We start from the raw sequence: 21,033 nt of genomic DNA, 5'->3' as shown, positions 1-21,033 counted from the left end.
ATCATACAGTATTTGTCTTTTTCTGATTACCCCACTTAGCATAATGCCCTCAAGGTCCATCAGTGTTGTAGCAAATGGTTAGAGTTCTTTCTTTTTATGACTGAATAATATGCCATTGTTCATATATGCCTCATTTTAGAAATGCCCGATTACCATTGACAAATGAAATTGCCCCATCAGTGACCTTCAGAACATTTTCATGTTGATGCCTCTGCCTTTTGACTTAGGTTTCATCAGCTTCTTCACTTTCTGATATGACAAATATATGTTTTTTGTTTTTGTTTTGTTTTTCTGAGCTTGGAAATAAGTCATCCCTCCAAGTAATGCTGGTTCTTTTTATTGAAAGCTGGTGTTTAGATCCCACAGTCTGGGTACCAGGAGCCGGTCATTTATTCTTACTTGTAATGTTTTAGCAGGTCCTCATTCATAATTCTGTCTATTGCATTTTTGCAACAGCTCTAATTCCAGAAAACCTTTATATTGAGCAAGCAGCCATCCCACGATAGCTTCTACCTATTTGTCAACAGGAGCATAACTAATGATGGTAACAGTAATGATGATCATATGGTATTCCAGGCACTGTACTAAGGATTTAACACATATTATCTCATTTAATCCTCATAGTGTTCTGCAGAGATATTGTCCCCTCTTAAAGTTAGATAGATTATTAGAGGGATCAAATTGCTCTGACCTTAGATACTAATCCACTTCAGATCCCATGATGGACCTGTTCCTATGACAACCTTTCCTTGCTTCTGTAAATTGTTTAGCGATGTTAATGAACATCTACAGCTTTTGTAGGGCCAGATGCTCTGTAGTAACTGTTTCTTCTCTGTCTCAATCTTAGTATTGTGTTCTCCACCATGTATCCAATTGCTGGCTCATGGATTTTGAGACAGGCTTTTCCCTTCTAGTAAAAAGTAATTCTTCTCCAACACATTTTGCTAAATATCAGTTTTTGGAATGAGGAATCTCCCCTACTGCTTTTTACCAGCCATGAATCTCTGTGCCTCCAGGACATTGTATGAGAATTCAATCACAAATTGCCTTTTAAGCACTTAGTGTAGCCCTTGGCTCATGGATTGTTTTTGCTGTTATTACCAATCTATGAAATTGCCTCTTGTCACTTCAGTAGTACTTATGACAAACTGATGAGCAGATACTTGGTAATGCATATTCTGGAAAGGATTATGTAAAGATAATGCCCTTCAAATATCTTTAGAACATCAAAACTCAACTGTCAGGTAAATTATGTCTTGTGAATTATGTCATGCTTCTCTAACAGGAACAGTATCACTACCAAAGGGATGAAATCTGATTCTTGCAGAACAAAAAAACTTATTTATTTAAGATTTTATTTATTTATTTGAGAGAGAGAAAGACAGTGAGCAAAGAAGAGAGAGAACATACAAGTGCATGAGAAGGGGGAGGGGCAGAAGGAAAGGGAGAAGCAGATTCCTAGTTGAGCAGGGAGCCCAAAGCAGGCTCCATCCTAGGACCTGATCCCAGGGCAGACACTCAACCAACTGGGCCACCCAGGTGTCCCAGGACAGAAAAATTTATATGAGCAATAGTTTTGTGGCCCTCCAAAGAGCCACCATACATTAACAGATATGTAGTATAGCTGAGGTATTGAAATTCCATGGGAAAGGGAGGCTATTGGGGAAAAAAGTCTAAAGAGACTGTTGTAGGGGGCAGTGAAAAAAAAGTTCAGAAACACTGCCTGATTTGGATTAAAGGAGCAAAGAAGAATGAATGAGATATCCATGAAAAAGTTGAAAGCAAATTTGTGATTTGGAAAATTACAACTCGTGTAGATTTTCAAAAATTCTTATTGTGTTTCAAGAAAAAAAAAAATGTTGTCACTCTTCCCTCCCTACCCTGCCAGGAAATGCAAGGATAAGTAATGTGGAATTTTATCACGGTGGTCAAGAAGGCTTCAGGGATAGCACAGATCCAAGATACGCTGTAACATTTCTTAACTTAGGACAGGTTTGTACTTGAATTTTTGCATATATTCAAAATAAAATATTTTGATTTTGACTTTATTTTCATTTATCTTTACTAAAAAGTCATATCTTAGAATTTCTTTTTTTTTTTTTAAAGATTTTATTTATTTATTTGACAGACAGAGACCACAAGTAGGCAGAGAGACAGGCAGAGAGAGCGGAAGGGAAGCAGGCTCCCTACTTAGCAGAGAGCCCAATGCCATGTGGGGCTCGATCACAGGACCCTGGAACCATGACCTGAGCCAAAGGCAGAGGCTTTAACTTACTGAGCCACGCAGGCACCCCAATATCTTAGAATTTCTAAGATGATGATCTAATAAAACTTTCTTTGGTACGTTTTCCAACAACTTTTTTAGACTCGTAGCAGCATCTGACTTACCCATTTCACACATTTATTTAAAATCAGTAAAAAACAAAACAAACAAACAAAAAAACAGAAAAAAGAGCACAGATGTAAAATAATTAAAACTCTATGATATTATTTCATAACTCCACTTTATTTTGCAGTGATTAAACTATTTATAAATAGTTTCTATTGAACAAAGTGAGTATTGCTTACATTTCTCAAACGAAAACCTTGTCTGTATATTCATGCTTCTGTCAAAAGTGAGAAAATAGATGGGCTTAGAAGGCTTGTGGTTGAAGAAAAAATGAGAGAGAACACATTTTTTTTTTTTTTTATGGAAATAAAAAAATAGTCTTGCAGGCTTGAGGTTACAACCCCAAACTTACTCATTGGTTGGTTCCTACAGACCTTTGAATTATAACCTCCTGCCTAGAGTATTAACTTTTGTAATTTAAAAAAATTCCCTGCTCATTATATAATAAACTATTCTGAAAAAAATTTTAGCTCCTTAGTATTTTATAGATAATGATAGAAATACAAAGGCATAGAAAAGTATTTCAGAATTTTTATCTGCATTTTTGTTTTATTTAATCATAAATTGAAGATATATGGAAATTTCCCAGGATTAAAAGATCTACAAGGAAATCATATTTTTTCATGGAACATGAATTGAGTATTTTATTTTTTTATTAACATATAATATATTATTTGCCCCAAGGGTACAGGTCTGTGAATCATCAGTGTTACACACTTTACACACACTTTACACAGTTTTTTTACACAGTTTTACACACACTTTACACAGCACTTACCATAGCACATACCCTCCCCAATGTCCATAACCCATCCCCCTCTCCCGGCCAGCAGCCCTCAGTTTGTTTCCTGAGATTAAGAGTCTCTTATGGTTCGTCTCCCTCCCCAGTCCCATCTTGTTTCATTTTTTCCATCCCTTTCCTCCACACCCCACTTCCATGCCTCTCAAATTCCTCACATCAGAGAGGTCATATAATTGTCTTTCTCTGAGTATTTTATTTATCAAGATTTGTCTCTCGAAAATCACCTACTTCAAGTTTTTTCTTTAAATACATTTTAATTTTATTTTAAAATGTTCACTGGATCCTGATGTTTCATAGATTCAAGAACGTGGCTCCTCTTATATTCGAGGCTGTGCCTTTCACAATGGCTTTTCCCCAGCAATTGGTGTGTTTGGGACAGATGGATTGGACATAGAAGACAACATCATTCACTTTACAGTGGGGGAAGGTAGTATGATAATATTTTTGTCCAAATAATGTGCTTTCTGAGACAATCTTATCTGAAGACTCTAGAGCCATGCTGTCCGGTTGATTGTTTTCAAAGAACGGAAGTGGCCTCTATCTGTACTATGGTAATTACTAAACTCTATGTGGCCACTGAGCACTTAAAATGTTGCTACTATGATTGAAGAACAAGAATTTTTAATTTTAATTGTACTTAATTTAATCATACTTACTTTACATTTAAGGTGTTACATGTGGCTATGGCTATCATACTGGACAGTACAACTCTAGAAGAATTATTTACCAGACCATGATCGTGTGTGAATTATCTAATCACCAGTAGTTTAAATTACTATGACATTTTTACTATGATATTTAAAATACTTCTCACCCATCAATCAAAATAAAGAAAATCAAAATAACAAGTAAAGGTTACTATTTAATGGTACTTGGACTTGATGTAAGGAAGTTATCCTTTCTTGAATATCTGTACAAAGCATAATACAAACTCATTTAATATATATGAAATTGATGTGTGTGTTTGTTAAAATCTGAGTGGGGTCTCATATATGGAACCCACATATTTAACAGGCACCCCAGAAGAGTCTAAGGCAGTTAGACTATTAAAGAGTTTGAGTTCAAAGGACATACTCTAAAATTTAAGAGGTTGATTTGTCAGGCTCAAACTAGAAAAACTGATTTCATGGGAACACAGAAGATGTCCCCTATAGTACTCATTACAAATCTGTATGTATTTTGGGGGGTTTTATTCACTTTCTTGCAGGCATCAGAATATGGGGGGATGCCAGCAGAGTTCGTGGGAACTTGGTTACACTCTCAGTTTGGCCAGGAACCTATCAAAACAGAAGAGATTTAAGTTCAACGCTCTGGCATGCAGCAATTGAGGTAGGGTGACTTATAACTATATAAAATAATGACATAATTTTACAAGAGTATCCTAAAGTATAATTTGTAATTTCTCTACAGATTACATACCACAGATTATAAATTCTGTAGAAACTGTAAGTCTCAAAATGTTATTGAAAACTGCTTCCTCTTTAGATAAAGATTGGTGAATTAATAAAATGAGCTAATGAAGGGAGTGAGTAAACTTCCTTGAGAGATGTTACGAGCTCTCACAGCCATCGAATTTTTCTTTGTGTTGATGTCCAGGGGTTTAAATAGTTCTCTTATTTCCTTGCTTTTCCAACCTTAATTGTCACTTACTTCCAAGTTCTGGTGCAGGGTCTCTCTGCTGCTAATTGACTGGATGCCTTACACATACTACTACTTAACTCTGACTTTGGTTTCCTTCGTCATATGGAAAACTAGAATGATAGACTATAGAATCTCCAAAATCCCTTTCTCATCTAAAATGCTTATGATTATGTGAGGTTATTTACTTTTATCTGGTATTACTAACTGGACCCTTCTTGTTTCCCATGAAGTTTCTTCAATCACTGTAGGCCCTCTGGTGTAGGATGAGATCGCAGGCAAGCAAACAGAAAGTACAGGAAAAGGGTTTGGAAGACATGGTTCCACCTTCTTTTTAGTCTACTAACCTATGCCACAGGAGCCAAAAGGAATTTTTAAAAATAGATCTTTTGGGAGATGGGATAAGGAATGAGGTTTGTTTTTGTGCAACTACTAATAATCACCTTAAAGGAAAACCTGAAAGCCTGGAACTTGGTATACATTTACGAGCGTGTTCTCCTTTCATGGATTATGTGAGAACGTAATCCAACATCAATTCCAGATCTTTGAATTTTCTGTACCTTTTGAAAGAAAAGGAACTTATTCTACTTTTATGAATTTCATTTTACTCTGTTCTCTCATCATAATATATAAAAATAAAGGTGCTTAATACTTTAAATAGTTAAGATTTGGACTGTTTTGCTGACACCAGAGGCAAGAATTAAATCTTCTGTGCTCTATACTTTTCATTTTTGCCAACTTGCCTGGGGTCACAAGTAAAATTGTTTAGTAACTACCTAACATTCATGTTCAACCAGTTTTAAATATAGCAGATTTTACTTAAACTAGTAAGTGCTTCTATTGAATCTTATGGTCCACTATAATTTCCTTAGTTTTCTCTTAATAAATCAAATTGGTAACATAATATAGCCAAAGAGTGATAAAATCCTACTAACCTTGTTATAATACTGGAATTTGTTCTATGGCTTATAATTTTGAATGATACTCAGTGGCTTTTGAGACTGAAATAGAAAATCTCTTTAATGCAGTTTTCTAATGAAATCTAAGGTGTTGTGTCTCGTGATGATTTTACACCAAAAACCCAAGGTAATTTCGATACTACATTTGTAATGTGAATTTGAATGGGTTGAATAATGAAATTAATTTTTCCTCCCAAAGGGTAGTCATAATTAATTTTCCTATATATGTTGCATACTTGCGGTCATTGTACAGTCGTGTAAGAGCCTGACCCATAACATTTTCCTTATCCCTGTACTAGATAAACAGAGGGACCAATACAGTCTTGCAAAATAACGTCGTGGCTGGATTTGGAAGGGTGGGATTCCGCATTGATGGTGAACCTTGCTCAAGTAAGTATTTCGGCAAAGAGTCACTAAAACAAGGAAATACCTTGTCCAAATTTGTTAGAAAGAAATAATGATTGTTTGTTAGTTCAGTATGTAATAGCCCCTCCTCCAGGGTACTGAAAGAACTTAACAAGCTAAATGATTTGAAGATACCATGGAGTCTAGGAAAAAATGAATAGACTTTTTAAGAAAGATTTTGTTTATTAAAAATTGTAAAGAATTTATTTATTTATTTGAGAGAGAGTGCGAGAGCATGAGTAGGGGAGGAAGGGTGGCAGGGGGAGGGGCAGAAGGAGAAGCAGATTCCTCACTGAGCCAGGACCTGGGATCATGACCTGAGCTAAAGGCAGACGCTTAACCCACTGAGCCACTCAGGCACTCCTGAATAGGCTTTTAAAGATAATTTTGCATATTTATGATCCAAAAATTCTAGCAGCCACTTGAATTCTTGATGTGGCCGGTGTTGGAATAGTGAGTACCTCATCCCACTGTCACTTTCATAAAAGCAACACTTTAGAGATACATGTCTAACGGGATATGGGACTATTGCATATTTCCTCTTGATAAGAATAAATTTATAATTTATAAATTTATTTATAAATTATAAATAAACTAGTTGTACATTTAAACCTACAAGCATGAAAAAGTCAAAGGCCATGTACAGCTAGTTCTCAGATACATTTCTCTCTACCAGAGGAGTCAAACTCAAGAATTAACTGAGAGTTAACAACTCCTCTTTTGGCAAGGCTAGGGAAACTAGAACATTTACCCTCTGCTAGTTGAATGACAAAACAATATAACCCCTACAGAGGGGAATAGGACAATAGCTGCCAAAATTATAGGAGCATCTGCTTTTGGCTCAGCATTTCCATTTCTGGCAATCTAACTAACATTGGCCTCTGTAACACTTACAAAATGTTTTGTGAACTAGGTGATTCATCACAATATTGTTTGTGCTAGCAGGAAACTGCAAGCTGCCTTGTGTCCAGTACAGTGGACTAGTTACTTAAAGCCAGACAGTAGAACACCAGGCCCCACTCAAAAAGAGGGAATAAGATACATATTAATATACTGATATGGTGTATATCATGCTATATGATATATATATGTACATATATATATCATACTATACGATATATATAAATGTATATGTATAATATGTATAAGTATATGTGTTTATAGATAAAATACTATTTCATTTATGGTATGTTTTGTGGAAGAAAAGAAAGAAAATAGGAATATATAGGGTTATTTGTGTTTATATAAAGCGACACAAAATGTAAAAACTAAAAAACCAGCAACATGGTGACCGGTGACTTATTATTGTATAACTTTTTATAACCATTTGGGTTTCCAACTAGGTAAATGCATTATTAGATCAAAATAAAATAATAGAGCTGCAGGGTTTACCTCTTGAGAAACTCAGAGGAAATGGGATTTTCTCTGAAAGCTTTATATCTCCTGTACAGCTGGGGTTTTTTTTTAATCTCAGTATAATTATTTTTAGGATTCTTTGAATCAGCATTTTATCTGTAAATTCTGTAAATCAGCATTTTTCTGTAAATTCAAAAATTATTGAGCTTAAGCTAATTTTATTCTTGTGTAAAATACATTTTGGAATGTATTTTGGAAGGAATAAAACAACTGCCAACAAATTTAACTGATTCCTTGATATATGCTTTTATTGAATATTTTAGTCCCAACAGCTTAAAAGTTTTCTTTGACTACGATTTTAAAATATGTAATTTTTCTGCAACTTCTTCGAAGTGTTGTCCTGGATTTTTTAAGTCAAAATATGACCTGTGAATATGAATATTTACTAATATGTATATTGCACTGACTATATTGATATTTCTAAGTAATTGAGAGTGTTTACAAGGAAGTTTAGGATTTAGAGAAATTGAAATAAGAGACAACACTGAGAAATTGTGGGTTTAAGTTCCTGGAATGGGACACCAACCCATCCAGTGAACCTCCCAGGCAAGTGGAGTCTGGGAGGCCAGGAAGGGAACCATGACTCACACGGGGCTCCAGGGGCAACAGTATGTGGAACCGAGGGAGAGACATGTGAACAGCTTCTTATGGAGAAAACAAAACAGAATCTAGGCAGTTGACAAGTGAAATTTCAATCCCAAAGTATTAGGAAGAAAGGAAACTCAATAGAGGAGAGGAGGAAATCAGATACCAGGAGACTTGGTCAAGAGAGCTGATACCAAGTAAACTGCAGGGCGTGATCTGCTCTTCACTGGGAGCCCTCCAGTGTGTGCATGGTTAGGAGGGAATTATTAAGATTGCTGATCTGATTTGGACGTAAGTAAAGTTTCATTAAAAATCTACTTCGGGTTTCCTACATGTTAGTAATGAGTATAGCTTCCATTTATTGAAGCATTTTATGTGGGGTTACTTCATTTCATTTTGAGACTACTATAAATTAGGCATTAAAAGTTTTTTATATTTGAGGAAACAGGTCTAAAATGTTCAACAATGTTCCAAGGTCATACATACGTCAGTTCAACAGATGGTTAACTGAACACCCATCTCTGTATTACCTGCTAGGCCCTGGGAATATGGTGGTGAGGGAGGTGGACACCGTGTCTTCTTTCATGCTGCTTACATTCTAATAGGAGAGAGGAGATGGATAATTCATAATAAGGAATAATACAATTTCAAATGAAAATCATTTTAATGTCCATGCGAAGGAACCAAGGTGCTACTTTGAAGGCCTTGTGAGGAGGGGACACCTGACTTGAAAATGGGATGACCAGGAGGCACCAGCAACAAAAAGATGCGGGGGTGGGGGAGGGGGGGTGGGCTGTGGGCGGAAAGCATTTTATAAACAGCAGGTGGTACAGGTGGTACCATTGTGTTTCAGGGTTAGTCTTCTTTGAATCCAAATTTCACGCACTTTCTTATGAAATTCGTGTTTAATCAGATATAGTAAGTTAAATGTGCTAACAACTAAAGCAAAATTTGCAATTGAGTATACAGTCATTCTAATGGTCAATGGCCAAATTAGATAAGATTAAATCCTGAGTAGAGTAAGCCATAAATGGCCAAGCCATAACAATATTTAATTATCATGTGAAAATTTGCACAAGATTCATATATTTAATTTAAAAAATTAACTTTAACTGATACTTCTTATAAAGCTCTAGGACATGACTTGTAATGTTAATTCCCTGTTTTCCTGTTTCCTTACAAGGTCAGTCTAATCCCATGGAAAAATGGTTTGACAATGAAGCCCATGGAGGTTTATATGGTATTTATATGAACCAAGATGGTCTTCCTGGGTGTTCTCTTATACAGGGATTTACCATTTGGGCATGCTGGGATTATGGAATTTATTTTCAGGTAAATGTGATCCAAGGTGGTGATTGTTTATTTTGTTTTACAATTGTACTTTGTACTGTGTAACCTACAAGTTCTTTTACAGACCACAGAGAGTGTGCATATCTATAATGTGACTCTGGTTGACAACGGGATGGCCATTTCTTCAATGATTTACATGCCAGCCTCTGTATCTCACAAAATTTCCAGTAAAACAGTGCAGATTAAGGTAAGAAATGAATACAGCCACAGTAAGGAGAAAGGGTGAATTCAGTGAAGTTCTGGTAAGATTGATCTCCTTGACTCCGAAGCCAGGTGAGTCCAAACCTCCTTGCCTTTGTTCTCATTATATTCTGTCAGGAAGTGCTCTATCCCTCCCTCTCCTCCCTGGTCCCATTACCTCTTTTTGTGTACCACCCCTAGTCTTGCCACAGGTAGTGAAATTTTCATTTCCTCTACGAATCTTTTCCTGAACTAGCTTAGATAATATTGACACTCTCTCCTTTTTTTGTTCCTGCTTGTTCCCTGGGCATATTTCTGTCACAGAAACATAACATGTCATTATACATAATAATTTACCAGCCTAATTCCTCCTTCCCAGTTTGTCAGCCATTCCACTTAGGGCATAAAATCACATCCTTTTCATCTTGGCTTTATGAATAACCCCTTCCTCAGACTTCAAGGTTGTGTTTTGCTACAGTGGAATTCAGTATTATCCATTATCGTATTTTCCTTGAGGAAAAGCTATCATTTAAACTGTACTGTTTAATTTTTTTTTTTTTACATAGAGCTCATTAATTGTTGGAAGTAGCCCTGGATTTAATTGCTCTGATGTCCTAACTAATGATGATCCCAATATTGAACTTTCTGCCGCCCACCGGAGCGCTAGACCTCCATCAGGTGAAAATTTTAGAAGTTTAATTTTGGTGTTCATGGGAGTGCATATTTAAATTTTATTAACTTTCTTTCTTTTATAAAAGGTGGGCGAAGTGGGATTTGCTGGCCTACCTTTGCCTCAGCACATAACATGGCACCCCGGAAACCCCATGCAGGGCTCATGAGTTACAATGCCATTAGTGGCCTTCTGGATATCTCAGGCAAGTTTAAACATAGTCTTGACAAATCTACTCAGTTAAGTTCTATAAAGAATATATAGAATATATCTAATAATGTTTCACTATTAGTAAAAAAAAGATCATGATTTAAATGAATCTGTATATGAATCTTCTCCATGTGGAAAGTCAAGAAATCAGACATCAGTCAATTTCAAGAATGGTTCCCTGACAAAATTTGTATATGTTGAAGAAGTGACATTTAATTTTCCTTCTAAAACAGCAGAGGAAACACTGGTATAATGATTTAATGTTCGTTTCTATAAATTGTAAAAGCCCTTTTAAATAGGTAGGGTTATATATTATTATCTCTTTTTACAACTGAAGAAATTTAAATTCATATAACCCAAGAGCTAGTAACATCTCTTGGCTCTGTCCACCTGTTCACTTATTTCTTTAGTGCTTCTTCCATAGTTGATACTCTTTGGTAATCACTAACATGCCCTCTGTGCTTACTCCCAGAACCCCAAGCACATGCTTTTCCCTCAGTCTTCATTTTACCCAGGCGTCCAGTTTTGTTCCTTCCAGGCCCCTGACTAATTAGCCAAGTCATTTTTTATGTTTATCCTTACCTCATACCACTTCTCTCTTCACACAAAGTGGGTCACCCTGGGTACTACCTAAATTTCTATCCCATAGTAGAATCTGTCTATGTCACTCTCTTCCAAGGCCATCCCCAGGTGAGGCTGAAATGCACTGGCATTATATAATAGGCTTATTCCAATATTTCATTTTTTAGAGACTTTGACCCCTTCTCCTACAGTGTGCCATGGAAGTTCTTACCATTCTACTTCATTTGAAGTGGAACATGATATTTTCCAAACTTAGAAAAGCCATGACAACCGCTCAGGAGAATACCCCCATCTGTAGTGATTCTCTCCCTTATCCAGCTTTGTATTCTTTCCCCCTTGATCTAACACCATCACAATTTGCTCTCAGATATATATACTCCTGATTCCTGTCAGTACATGTTAGTTACTGCAGTTCCATAGCAGGCTTAACACTTCCCCAGTCATACCATGTTGAGACTTGACCAGACTGACTGCTCTGTCTTCCAGAAGGGGAGATGGGGACAGGTCCCGAGAAAGGCAAGATTTGCCTTTTTTTTTTGAGGTCTTGTCATGATTTAAAGATGGGGGCAGGAAAACTCTCTTCTAATAAGGGAGAAGCAGACCATTTACACAGATCTGGAACATTCAAGGGGAAACCTTGGTTTCAAGGCTCAAATTCATGTTCCCTATATTCCCATCCTAATTCGGGTTCCATTCCTTTTCTATCAGAGCCCTGTCTTTGATGTAGGAGACTTGCCAGGGCTGAGAATTCAACCTTCTATGAATACTACATTGGTTTTGTTTTCAGATCCTGAGGTTTGCCTTGAATTTGTGATTGATTCTTTCTTCAGAGCATCAGTGATGGTCAATAGTCACCTACTTTTAGTTTTCTTGTAACCACTGTTTCCCCTTAACCCCTTAAATGCCAAAGTTACTGTACCACCCAGAGCACTTCCTTCCACCTAGATATTATCCCAGTTCACCATGAGCAAAATATTTTTCTTTTTTTTTATTAACACATAATGTATTATTTGCTTCAGGGGTGCAGGTCTGTGAATCTTCAGTCTCATGCAATTCACAACACTTACCGTAGCACATACCCTCCCCAGTGTCCATAACCCAATCACCCTAACCTTCCTCCTGCAACCCTCAGTTTGTTTCCTGATACCATGAGTGAAATCTTTACAATTTCATTGTTACAACTTTCTAGGGGCTTCAAGGGGCTATCAGTATTCCACATACCCCCAATAAGGGCGTCCTCAGACAGCAAGTGAGCTAAATCCATTATTGCATCATTACAGCCTGTTTCATAGGACCACTTCTGGTACTCACTGTCTAATCACTTAGACACTACCACTTAGATGGTCTAAAAGTAAAGCCAGAGATGGGATTCTTGTGCAAGTGGTTTATTAAGAGTGTGTTTTCACAAGAAAGGGAGTGAGGGAAGTAGGATAGAGCAGAGCTAAGCAAGGATAGCATCTCAGCTAGAGTCAAGCTCCTTCTTGATACTTCAGGGAGCTGTGTAGTTTAGTTGTCCCCTCTTGAGGCATGGGGACCTGCTGTTCAGCTGTTGGTTAGGCACAGTAGCCCTTTGCTGGTGGTATTGAGTACAGAATCTCTTAGGAGAGGAAATTGTCATCTGGTCAAGGACAATTCTCTGGAAAAAGGGGCAGGTGCGAGTAGTGGGCAGCCAATACTTACGTGGGGGGTGCTGAGGGCCAGTGCACTGGGCCAGTAAAGCAGAACTGTACAGGTTACAGTGTCTCCTACTGTGGTATTTTATTAATATTCATCTAAGGCTCATATTGATGTACATAAAATATCATCTTAGGAAAATATATCACCAGGAAGGGTGGTGATATTACATAACTGATAATAAGAATTTTGGGGTCACCTTTTGCTTTTTTTTCTATTTTTGAGTTATTGGATTTTAATTACAATGGAGATTAAGTTTGAATTCAATAAATTTTATCTTTTGGTCACACAATATATGCAATAAGGCCAAAAGAACCAATGTTTCAATTAGTCTTTGCTGCATAACAAAATACCTCCAAAATTTAGAGTCTTTAAAGCATCATTTATTAGCTTCTGATTCTGCGGATTGACAGTTTGGGCTTTGTTCATTTGCACAGTTCTTCTGCTGGTCTCACCTGGGGTTATTCCTTAGGCTGCCATCAGTTTATGGGATAGATAATCCAGGATAGTCTCACTTCTGTGTCCGGTGGTTAGTGCTTGCCAGTGTTTGGGCTGGCCATTAACTAGAGTAAGGGTGGTGACAGGGACTTATGTCTTCTGAGCTCATTCACATGCTGGAAGTCACAGAATTCCCCAAGAGCACCAAGAGAGAGTGAGCCCTAATAGGCAAGCACTTTTCAGATCTGTTTATATCACAATTACTCTTGTTCCATTGGTCAATCCAAATCACATAACTAAGCTCAGAGAAAATATGAGAAGACTATTCAATGGTATTAATGTAGGGAGGCAACAATCTAACATGAATAGTGGTGGACAGTCCACCACATAAGCTAAGAGCTCTATGTTCAAGGTGGTGTTATATGATGTATTTGCTGGAATATGCATGAAATGAAACTGATTTTATAACTTTCTCCATTCTGTTATTTATGTTTTAGGTTCAACATTTGTTGGATTTAAGAATGTTTGTTCAGGTGAAACTAATGTGGTATTCATTACTAACCCTTTGAATGAAGATTTACAGCATCCAATCCATGTGAAGAACATACAGCTGGTTGATACTACTGAACAATCAAAAGTATTCATACATAGGCCTGATATAAGGTACAACATATGAAAGTCTGTTTTTTTCTCTCATATTTATAGCTTTCTGTGTTTCTTTTTCCCCTGCCATAGATCTGAGAAAGTTGCTATATTAAAGTAACTATTAATTTCTGTAAAATTTTAATCAGCACTATGAAAATTAAGACTATTTAATGCATCTGTGTTTTCAGTTAAATTGAAGAAGCTAGGCTCTAATATATATACTTTTCTCATTCTGTTTTTTCCACGCTTCCTAAGTAATACTATCATAAAAGATGGAGACCAGGTTAGAAGTGTGTTGTACATTAGTATCTCTCCATTACTGGTTATTAGAAATGAGAGACATTCCTCTATCTTTTCTTCCCTTTTTCTTACCTCTTTTGTTTCCTATTGCTTTCCAAATATCTTACCACACTCACCCCAGCATGCACTTTGAAATTTAATGTCAGCCATTATAATCACAGTGACTGAGAAGATGCAGAAACTTCAAACAGTGACTTTTCAATCACAAAAGTCAGTTGGAGTCAGAATATTTCTAGAAACTGAGCCACTTAGAACTTAAATCTTAAAAGAAGATAGCCAGTAACTGCTATACTTTTAGAAAGTATATGACCCAATCACCCCCACCCCGTACTCTAGCTAATGGCCAGCCCAAACACTGGCAAGCACCAACCACCGGACACAGAAGTGAGACTATCCTAGACTATCCATCCCATAAACTGATGGTAGCCTAAGGAGTAATCCCAGGTGAGACCAGCAGAAGAACTATCCAAATGAAAAAAAAAAAAGAACTATCCAAATGAACAAAGCCCAAACTGCCAATCCATAGAAACAGGAGCTAATAAATGATGGTTTAAAGACTAAATTTTGGAGGTATTTTGTTACGCGGCAAAGACTAATTGAAACATTGTCCTTATTGGATATATTGTATGACCAAAAGATAACATATAGACCAGAAATTCAGATGTAAGCCAAGACTGGAGGAAAGACATTTTTTATGAGACATCTTTGAACCATTTTCAGTATGGGAAGAAGACAAGGAATAATGCTGTCGAATTAGATAGACATCTCTTTAGACAAATGCAGTGTTTCATAAACAGTTTGACTTCATCTGATTTTGTTTCGGTGACAACTGCACATCTCCTCGTTTAGTAATTATGGAACTGCAGTATTTTTTGGCTCAATAGAGCCTCTCCTCACTAGAATATTATTAGCTTCTGTTTAGTTATCATTGGATCTTTCAGATGTAATATATAATTTTAATACCTAGGTCATGAAGAAAATACTATTTTGGTTTTGTTTTGTTTTTGAAAAGAGAGAGATCATGCAAGTCTCAGGAGGGGGGAGGGTGAGAGAGAATCTTAGGCAGGCTCCATGCCCAGTGCAGAGCCGGATGTGGGGCTCGATCTTAAGCCCTGCAATCATGACCTGAGCCAAAATCCAGAACTGGATGCTTAACCCACTGAGCCACCCAGGCACCTCAGAAAATACCACATTTCAAAATAGAATGTCTTTGAGCTCTGTGCTTTTATCAAGATGCTGCTGGCCTTTTCCTAGATCCCTTTTTACCCAAAGCTCTAAATATTGGGAGGGAGTTCACCCAGGCCCCCAAAGCTCTAAATATTGGCCAGTAATAACCTACAGTTACTCTCTTTTCCAGAAAATTGCACTTAGCCGAACAGGAATAGCTTTGGGCAGCTAAACCCCTCCCTAACAGCATCTCCTTGAGCCCATGGAAAATGACTATTTTATGCAGAAGTACAAAAGGCCAACCACCTTGTCTCAAGATGGGAGCAACCCTAGGTGCAATTGATGACCCAGAGGTGCCCCTGAGATCAGAATGAAGCTAGTCCATAGACTACAGTAATCTTGTTTTCCTTCCTTCGTCTTATGTGGCTTCTCTCCTTCTTTTTTGCGAAAATTCCTTCAGTAAATCACTTGAACAAAAATCTGTGGGGTAGCTGGGTGGCTCAGTGGGTTAAAGCCTCTGCCTTCGGCTCAGGTCATGATCCCAGGGTCCTGGGTCGAGCCCTGCATGGGGCTCTCTGCTCAGAAGGGAGCCTGCTTCCCCCTCTCTCTCTGCCTGCCTCTCTGCGTGCTTGTGATCTCTCTCTGTGTCAAATAAATAAATAAAATATTTTTTTTAATCTGCATTTCAGGCTCTGTTTCTTTGTGACATGAAGTAAAAACAGAGCCCTAAGTCATAATATAAAAGTGCCACTGGGTACTCTACCTGCAGACTGGCTCACAATAGCATCTTCACATGCTTGAACACAGAGAACCCATGAGCTACAGAAATACTTATTCAAGTTGTCTCCAAAGCTATTATTGTACAGTAAGGGGCAACTTACCTCTTCATAGCTCTCTTACAGCAAAAAGGGAAAGAGATGCTAAACAGTTTCTAATAGTTCTGAGCATTCCACTATTACTTTGTTGTTATAACTTCGGAATAAGTATTATTTCCCCATAGTATATATCATGACATAGTATAACTATACTGTATACCATGTATAGTACGTAATGTGCAGTATATTGCAAGTTAAGCATCTGTTTTATTATTATTACCAGTTAACAATCAGCTACTCCAGGTAGCTCAAGATGAAGGCAGAATGCCATCTATGGTGCATGATAAGTATGTAGTATTTCATCTCTTACGGTTTGGGTATTTACAGAATGGTTACTAAAATACGTAGCATAGTGGGATGTCTGGGTGGCTCAGTGGGTTAAGCCTTCGGCCTGGGTCATGATCTCAGGGTCCTGGGATAGAGCCCCACATTGGCTCTCTGCTCAACAGGGATCCTGCTTCCCCCCCCCCCGCCACCCCACCCCCCACCCCCCGTCTGCTGCTTTGCCTACTGGTGATCTCTTTCTCTGTCTGCCAAATAAATAAAGTCTTTAAAAAATATATATAGTATAGCAATCATAATCGAAGTATATCTCTTTGTATATACATAAACAAGTCTATATAATATTAGGTACTAATCTGCAATTGGTGATGGCCTAAGAAATTGAGATGAGGGACTGAACTTTAAGCATTTAGATTATTTAATAATAATCATACAATACTTTTATAAACTTTAAAGACCCATGTAAACAAGGTGGGAGAGACTTCCAACACAGGGATTTTGTATGTCCTACACAACAGACTGTTGGCCTGCTCAGTGGGGCAATATTAGTATACTGTAAGCCATGCGCAAGGTTGAAATCTATCATTTGACAAAATATGGAATAACAAAATGGAATTCTAATTTTATACCTCCAGGTATAACTTGTCCTTTTGAAATGTTAATGAATTAATAATAATAACATAACAAACCCAGAGAATGGAAAATCAAACCTTCTTCCAATACTAGTTACATATGCTCCTTGTTCCCATTTTGAATCCTTTCTGAAATGATAAGATTCAGTGAATCAAAAAACTTTGGATACTCTTACCAAATCCTCAACTGAAATGCTCTCTGGAAAAAGGGGAAGGATACGAACTATAAATATTCATGTGTATTGCCTTTTCTCCGCAGTAAGGTGAATCCAGCTGATTGTGTAGACATGGTTTGTGATGCCAAGAGGAAATCTTTTCTTAGAGATATGGACGGTTCCTTTCTGGGAAATTCTGGTTCAGTGATACCTCAAGCAGAATATGAATGGAACGGAAATAGTCAATTTGGAATTGGAGACTACAGGATTCCTAAGGTGATGCTCACATTCCCAAACGGCAGTAGAATGCCTGTCACTGAGAAAGCACCGTACAAAGGTTTGTTGGATATTCTTCCGTTAGTCCTCAAGTTTGTGAAACAAAACATGTCTTTTATTTTTAGTAATTGGGGTAATCAACCAATAACATATTTTCTACTTACTAATCTTACATAAAAGAAGAAGTATATGGATGTTTTTGGAGAGATTGCTTTTCCTCACTAAAATGTATATACCTATTTTTAGGAATTATTAGAGATTCAACCTGTAAATACATTCCACAATGGCAGAGCTATCAGTGCTTTGGGATGGAATATGCAATGATGGTTATTGAAAGCCTGGATTCTGACACAGAAACTCGGAGACTCTCACCAGTGGCTATAGTGAGCAATGGTTATGTTGATCTCATTAATGGTACGTGTTCAGTATAAACAAACTAGTAGTTACTCAAAGCAGTCACTATTTATTACATGCGTGGAGACATCTCACAAATTATTTATCACATTAAACTAACAAACATCAGGACTGCTTTCCTTCTGCTTGTAAGAAAAGATCTACATGCAGGAGGGCTGTTTGATGCTTCAGTGGACTTCCCTATTAGAAAACCAGGATAGTTATTCAAAATTAACCATTAGAAGAAGAGGAGAGTTATTCCTTGACTGATCTTCATACCTGTATTAATAAGGTGGCATAAATATTTTAAGGAAAAATTGACCCGAGTGTCTCCAAAAAGACAATTTGCCTTACATAAATTAAAACACAGATAATGTGTTATTTGGAATACGTGAGAAGATATTTTCAGCCTACTTGGTTTTTATTTTCGTGACTCCTTCTAAGACTTAATCTTGAATCAGTGTGTTTTGGGGCTTGTTTGTCTTCATTCCTGGTTCCTTTGACCGTCAGGAACATCTTGGCAAGCTCCAGAGTCTAGGCTCCTTACATTCTGGTCATGGGTGAGTCTAGTAGAGAGGGAAGACAGTGGTCTCCATAAGAATTCAGATCAACTTAGGAGCCCAGGACTTTCTGAATCAATAAGATGAACTTCTAGGAGCTGCAGAAAATAGAGGGAAGGAACTCATTGTATTACCCAGAAATAGTATGGGGGGTTTAAAGATTAGTCGCTAAGAAGGCTTAAGAGTCTTTCCAGGGCTGAAGGGGCATGTAACCTGGATGAAAAAGATTTCTGTGCCCTGACAGTGTCAAAACATTGACTGAAATATCCTGAGATTCAACAAAATAGCCAGTATCCCACAAAAATATTTGTTTTTTAAAAAATGTGTTAGCAAGGAAATTAAAGAACACTCAAAGAAATGGTGATATACCAAAAAAAAAAAAAAAAATGTTTTCAAGAGAATAGAATGAACTAAATGAGGGATGTCCCAAAGTTACATGATTTCAAGTCTCTCCTCACTTCTGTTGCCTGCAATATGCAATTTGCCTGGTTTCTCTGACCCATAATCAACCCAATTTTAAGGGCTGCCTCTCAAATCTTACAAAGCAGAGGGCTTGTGGGAAGAACTTTAGAGCAGTCAGTGTGAATAATGGAGATATTTTCAAATTGCTCTGTTTTCTATGCTAGAGAAAGATTTTAGTCTATTTATTTTTATACTTTTCTTTTTTGAAAAGAATACAAGCTTTCGATTTACAATAGTGACATGACATTTCTCTTAAAAATAAATTTAAATTTTTTAAAGTGACTGTCAGTTTAAATTAAAGTCTTAAGTAAATGATGACAGTATTGCAAAAATTATGAAGATGTTGAAAGAATCACTGAGACATAAGATGCAACCACATTAGATTGGGGGAAAAAAATCCCAAGGTAAAAGTTATTGAATATCACTAAAGTTTCCTTTAAAATTTTAAAACTCAATTTTATTTATTTTTAAAAAATGGCTTTTGCTACTCTGAATTTTTCATTTTATACATAGAAATTTCTTTCTGTTTTCAAAACTCACAGAGAAGCTTTATTTAAATACAGAATTTACATTTTGGATGCTAAGAGAAAGTTGATATTCTACACGAGCTTCAGAAGTTTATATTGATTTAAAATTTGATTGAAGTTCAGTTATAAATATTGATAAGAATTCCAAGTAAGCTAGGAGATTGAGCAAAGCTAATGAATAAATACATCAAGAAAGTTTAACACTCCATATCTCACTTAATGTTTTATAATCCCAGCCACTTTAAAACTGAAGTGAAGTAGAAAAGTTTGCTACAAGTCATGCTATGCCTGTTCTGGAAATTTCTGGATTCAGGTAGAAAAGCAGCCACTGTGTTTGGCTTTTTAGAGGTTTTATTGGAGTGTTATTTCTCTGATTACATCAGTTCGTTAATGATGTTGACCCTCCAATGGTGCCTATGATCACAGTCTCTAATAAAAATGTATTAAAATAACAATGGAGGAAGATTATAAACTTCATAAAAAACAAACTTAAGAGTTTGTCGAATTTACAGATTAACTGCTGAAGAAATGAGTATGTGAAAGAATTAAAAAATCCATGGTTTAGCCATACAAATGTCCATATTTCCAAGTACAGGCTCTGTTTTTAATAAATTAACTCTAACTTTACATTTAACATTAAACAGTCTGAGAAAATTGGCTCCCCACCTAAACTCGCATTTGATAGGTAGCATTTTCTTTCTTACCATGTGGCCGGGACTTAAATATGATTGTTGAAGCAGTTGAATTGATGATTGAAACCTACTGTTTCCTTCAAGGACCCTTCCTGTGCAAACTCAACACATTTGACCCTACAAGTAAACAAGTAAGGGTAGTAGGAAGTGGATGGATAATGGATGTAAATGCTGAACTTGACCCTGCAATTTATTTTTAATACAATTACTCTTCAGGGTTCGTGCTAAATAATATTCATGATATAGAATGTGAACTTTCATTGATGTGGCTTTAGGCCCGCAGGATCATGGCTGGTGTGCTGGATACACATGCCAGAGAAGACTGTCGCTGTTTCATAGCATTGTGGCTCTGAACAAATCTTATGAAATTTACTTCACTGGTACCAGTCCTCAGAACCTTCGGCTGATGTTGCTTAATGTTGACCATAGAAAGGTAACACAAGATAGAAAAGACTTCTTGAGGTATCGGTGTTGGTTATTGACATCTATTTCTAAATGCTAAGGATTTATCTCCTCCCCTCTGCACTTGAACATCATCACAAGGGTCATCAGGATACAACTAAAAATAAGCTTAATTCGGAAAGTTTTCATCAGCCTGAGAACATCGATGCATACGGCACATCAGTCCCCCACCATGACAGTGAGGCCTATGACTTAGTGATTGGCAGCAAAGTTGAACTTTTATGTAAAAGTAATGCATATCCAGGACTGGTGACTGGAATTATATATTTATTTTCCATGCTGCTATTTATATATTTCAGGAGCACAC

General features: G+C 36.9%; 1 protein-coding gene across 1 annotated transcript in view; it reads left to right on the top strand.

Annotated features, from left to right (window-relative positions):
• PKHD1L1 (PKHD1 like 1) overlaps positions 1-21,033 on the top strand; it is a 157,742-nt gene that overhangs the window by 118,827 nt on the left and 17,882 nt on the right. The window contains exons 60-71 of the mRNA XM_044245081.1: positions 1,889-1,992; positions 3,489-3,618; positions 4,399-4,520; positions 6,088-6,178; positions 9,378-9,526; positions 9,609-9,731; positions 10,291-10,402; positions 10,483-10,599; positions 13,796-13,961; positions 17,459-17,691; positions 17,877-18,044; positions 20,540-20,697. Of these exons, the coding sequence (XP_044101016.1) occupies positions 1,889-1,992; positions 3,489-3,618; positions 4,399-4,520; positions 6,088-6,178; positions 9,378-9,526; positions 9,609-9,731; positions 10,291-10,402; positions 10,483-10,599; positions 13,796-13,961; positions 17,459-17,691; positions 17,877-18,044; positions 20,540-20,697 (1,673 nt within the window). The remainder of the gene's footprint in view (positions 1-1,888; positions 1,993-3,488; positions 3,619-4,398; positions 4,521-6,087; positions 6,179-9,377; positions 9,527-9,608; positions 9,732-10,290; positions 10,403-10,482; positions 10,600-13,795; positions 13,962-17,458; positions 17,692-17,876; positions 18,045-20,539; positions 20,698-21,033) is intronic.

This window comes from Neovison vison, chromosome 4, assembly GCF_020171115.1.
Source record: "Neovison vison isolate M4711 chromosome 4, ASM_NN_V1, whole genome shotgun sequence".
Lineage (NCBI taxonomy): Eukaryota > Metazoa > Chordata > Mammalia > Carnivora > Mustelidae > Neogale > Neogale vison.
This window is presented reverse-complemented; position numbering and strand designations above follow the sequence as displayed.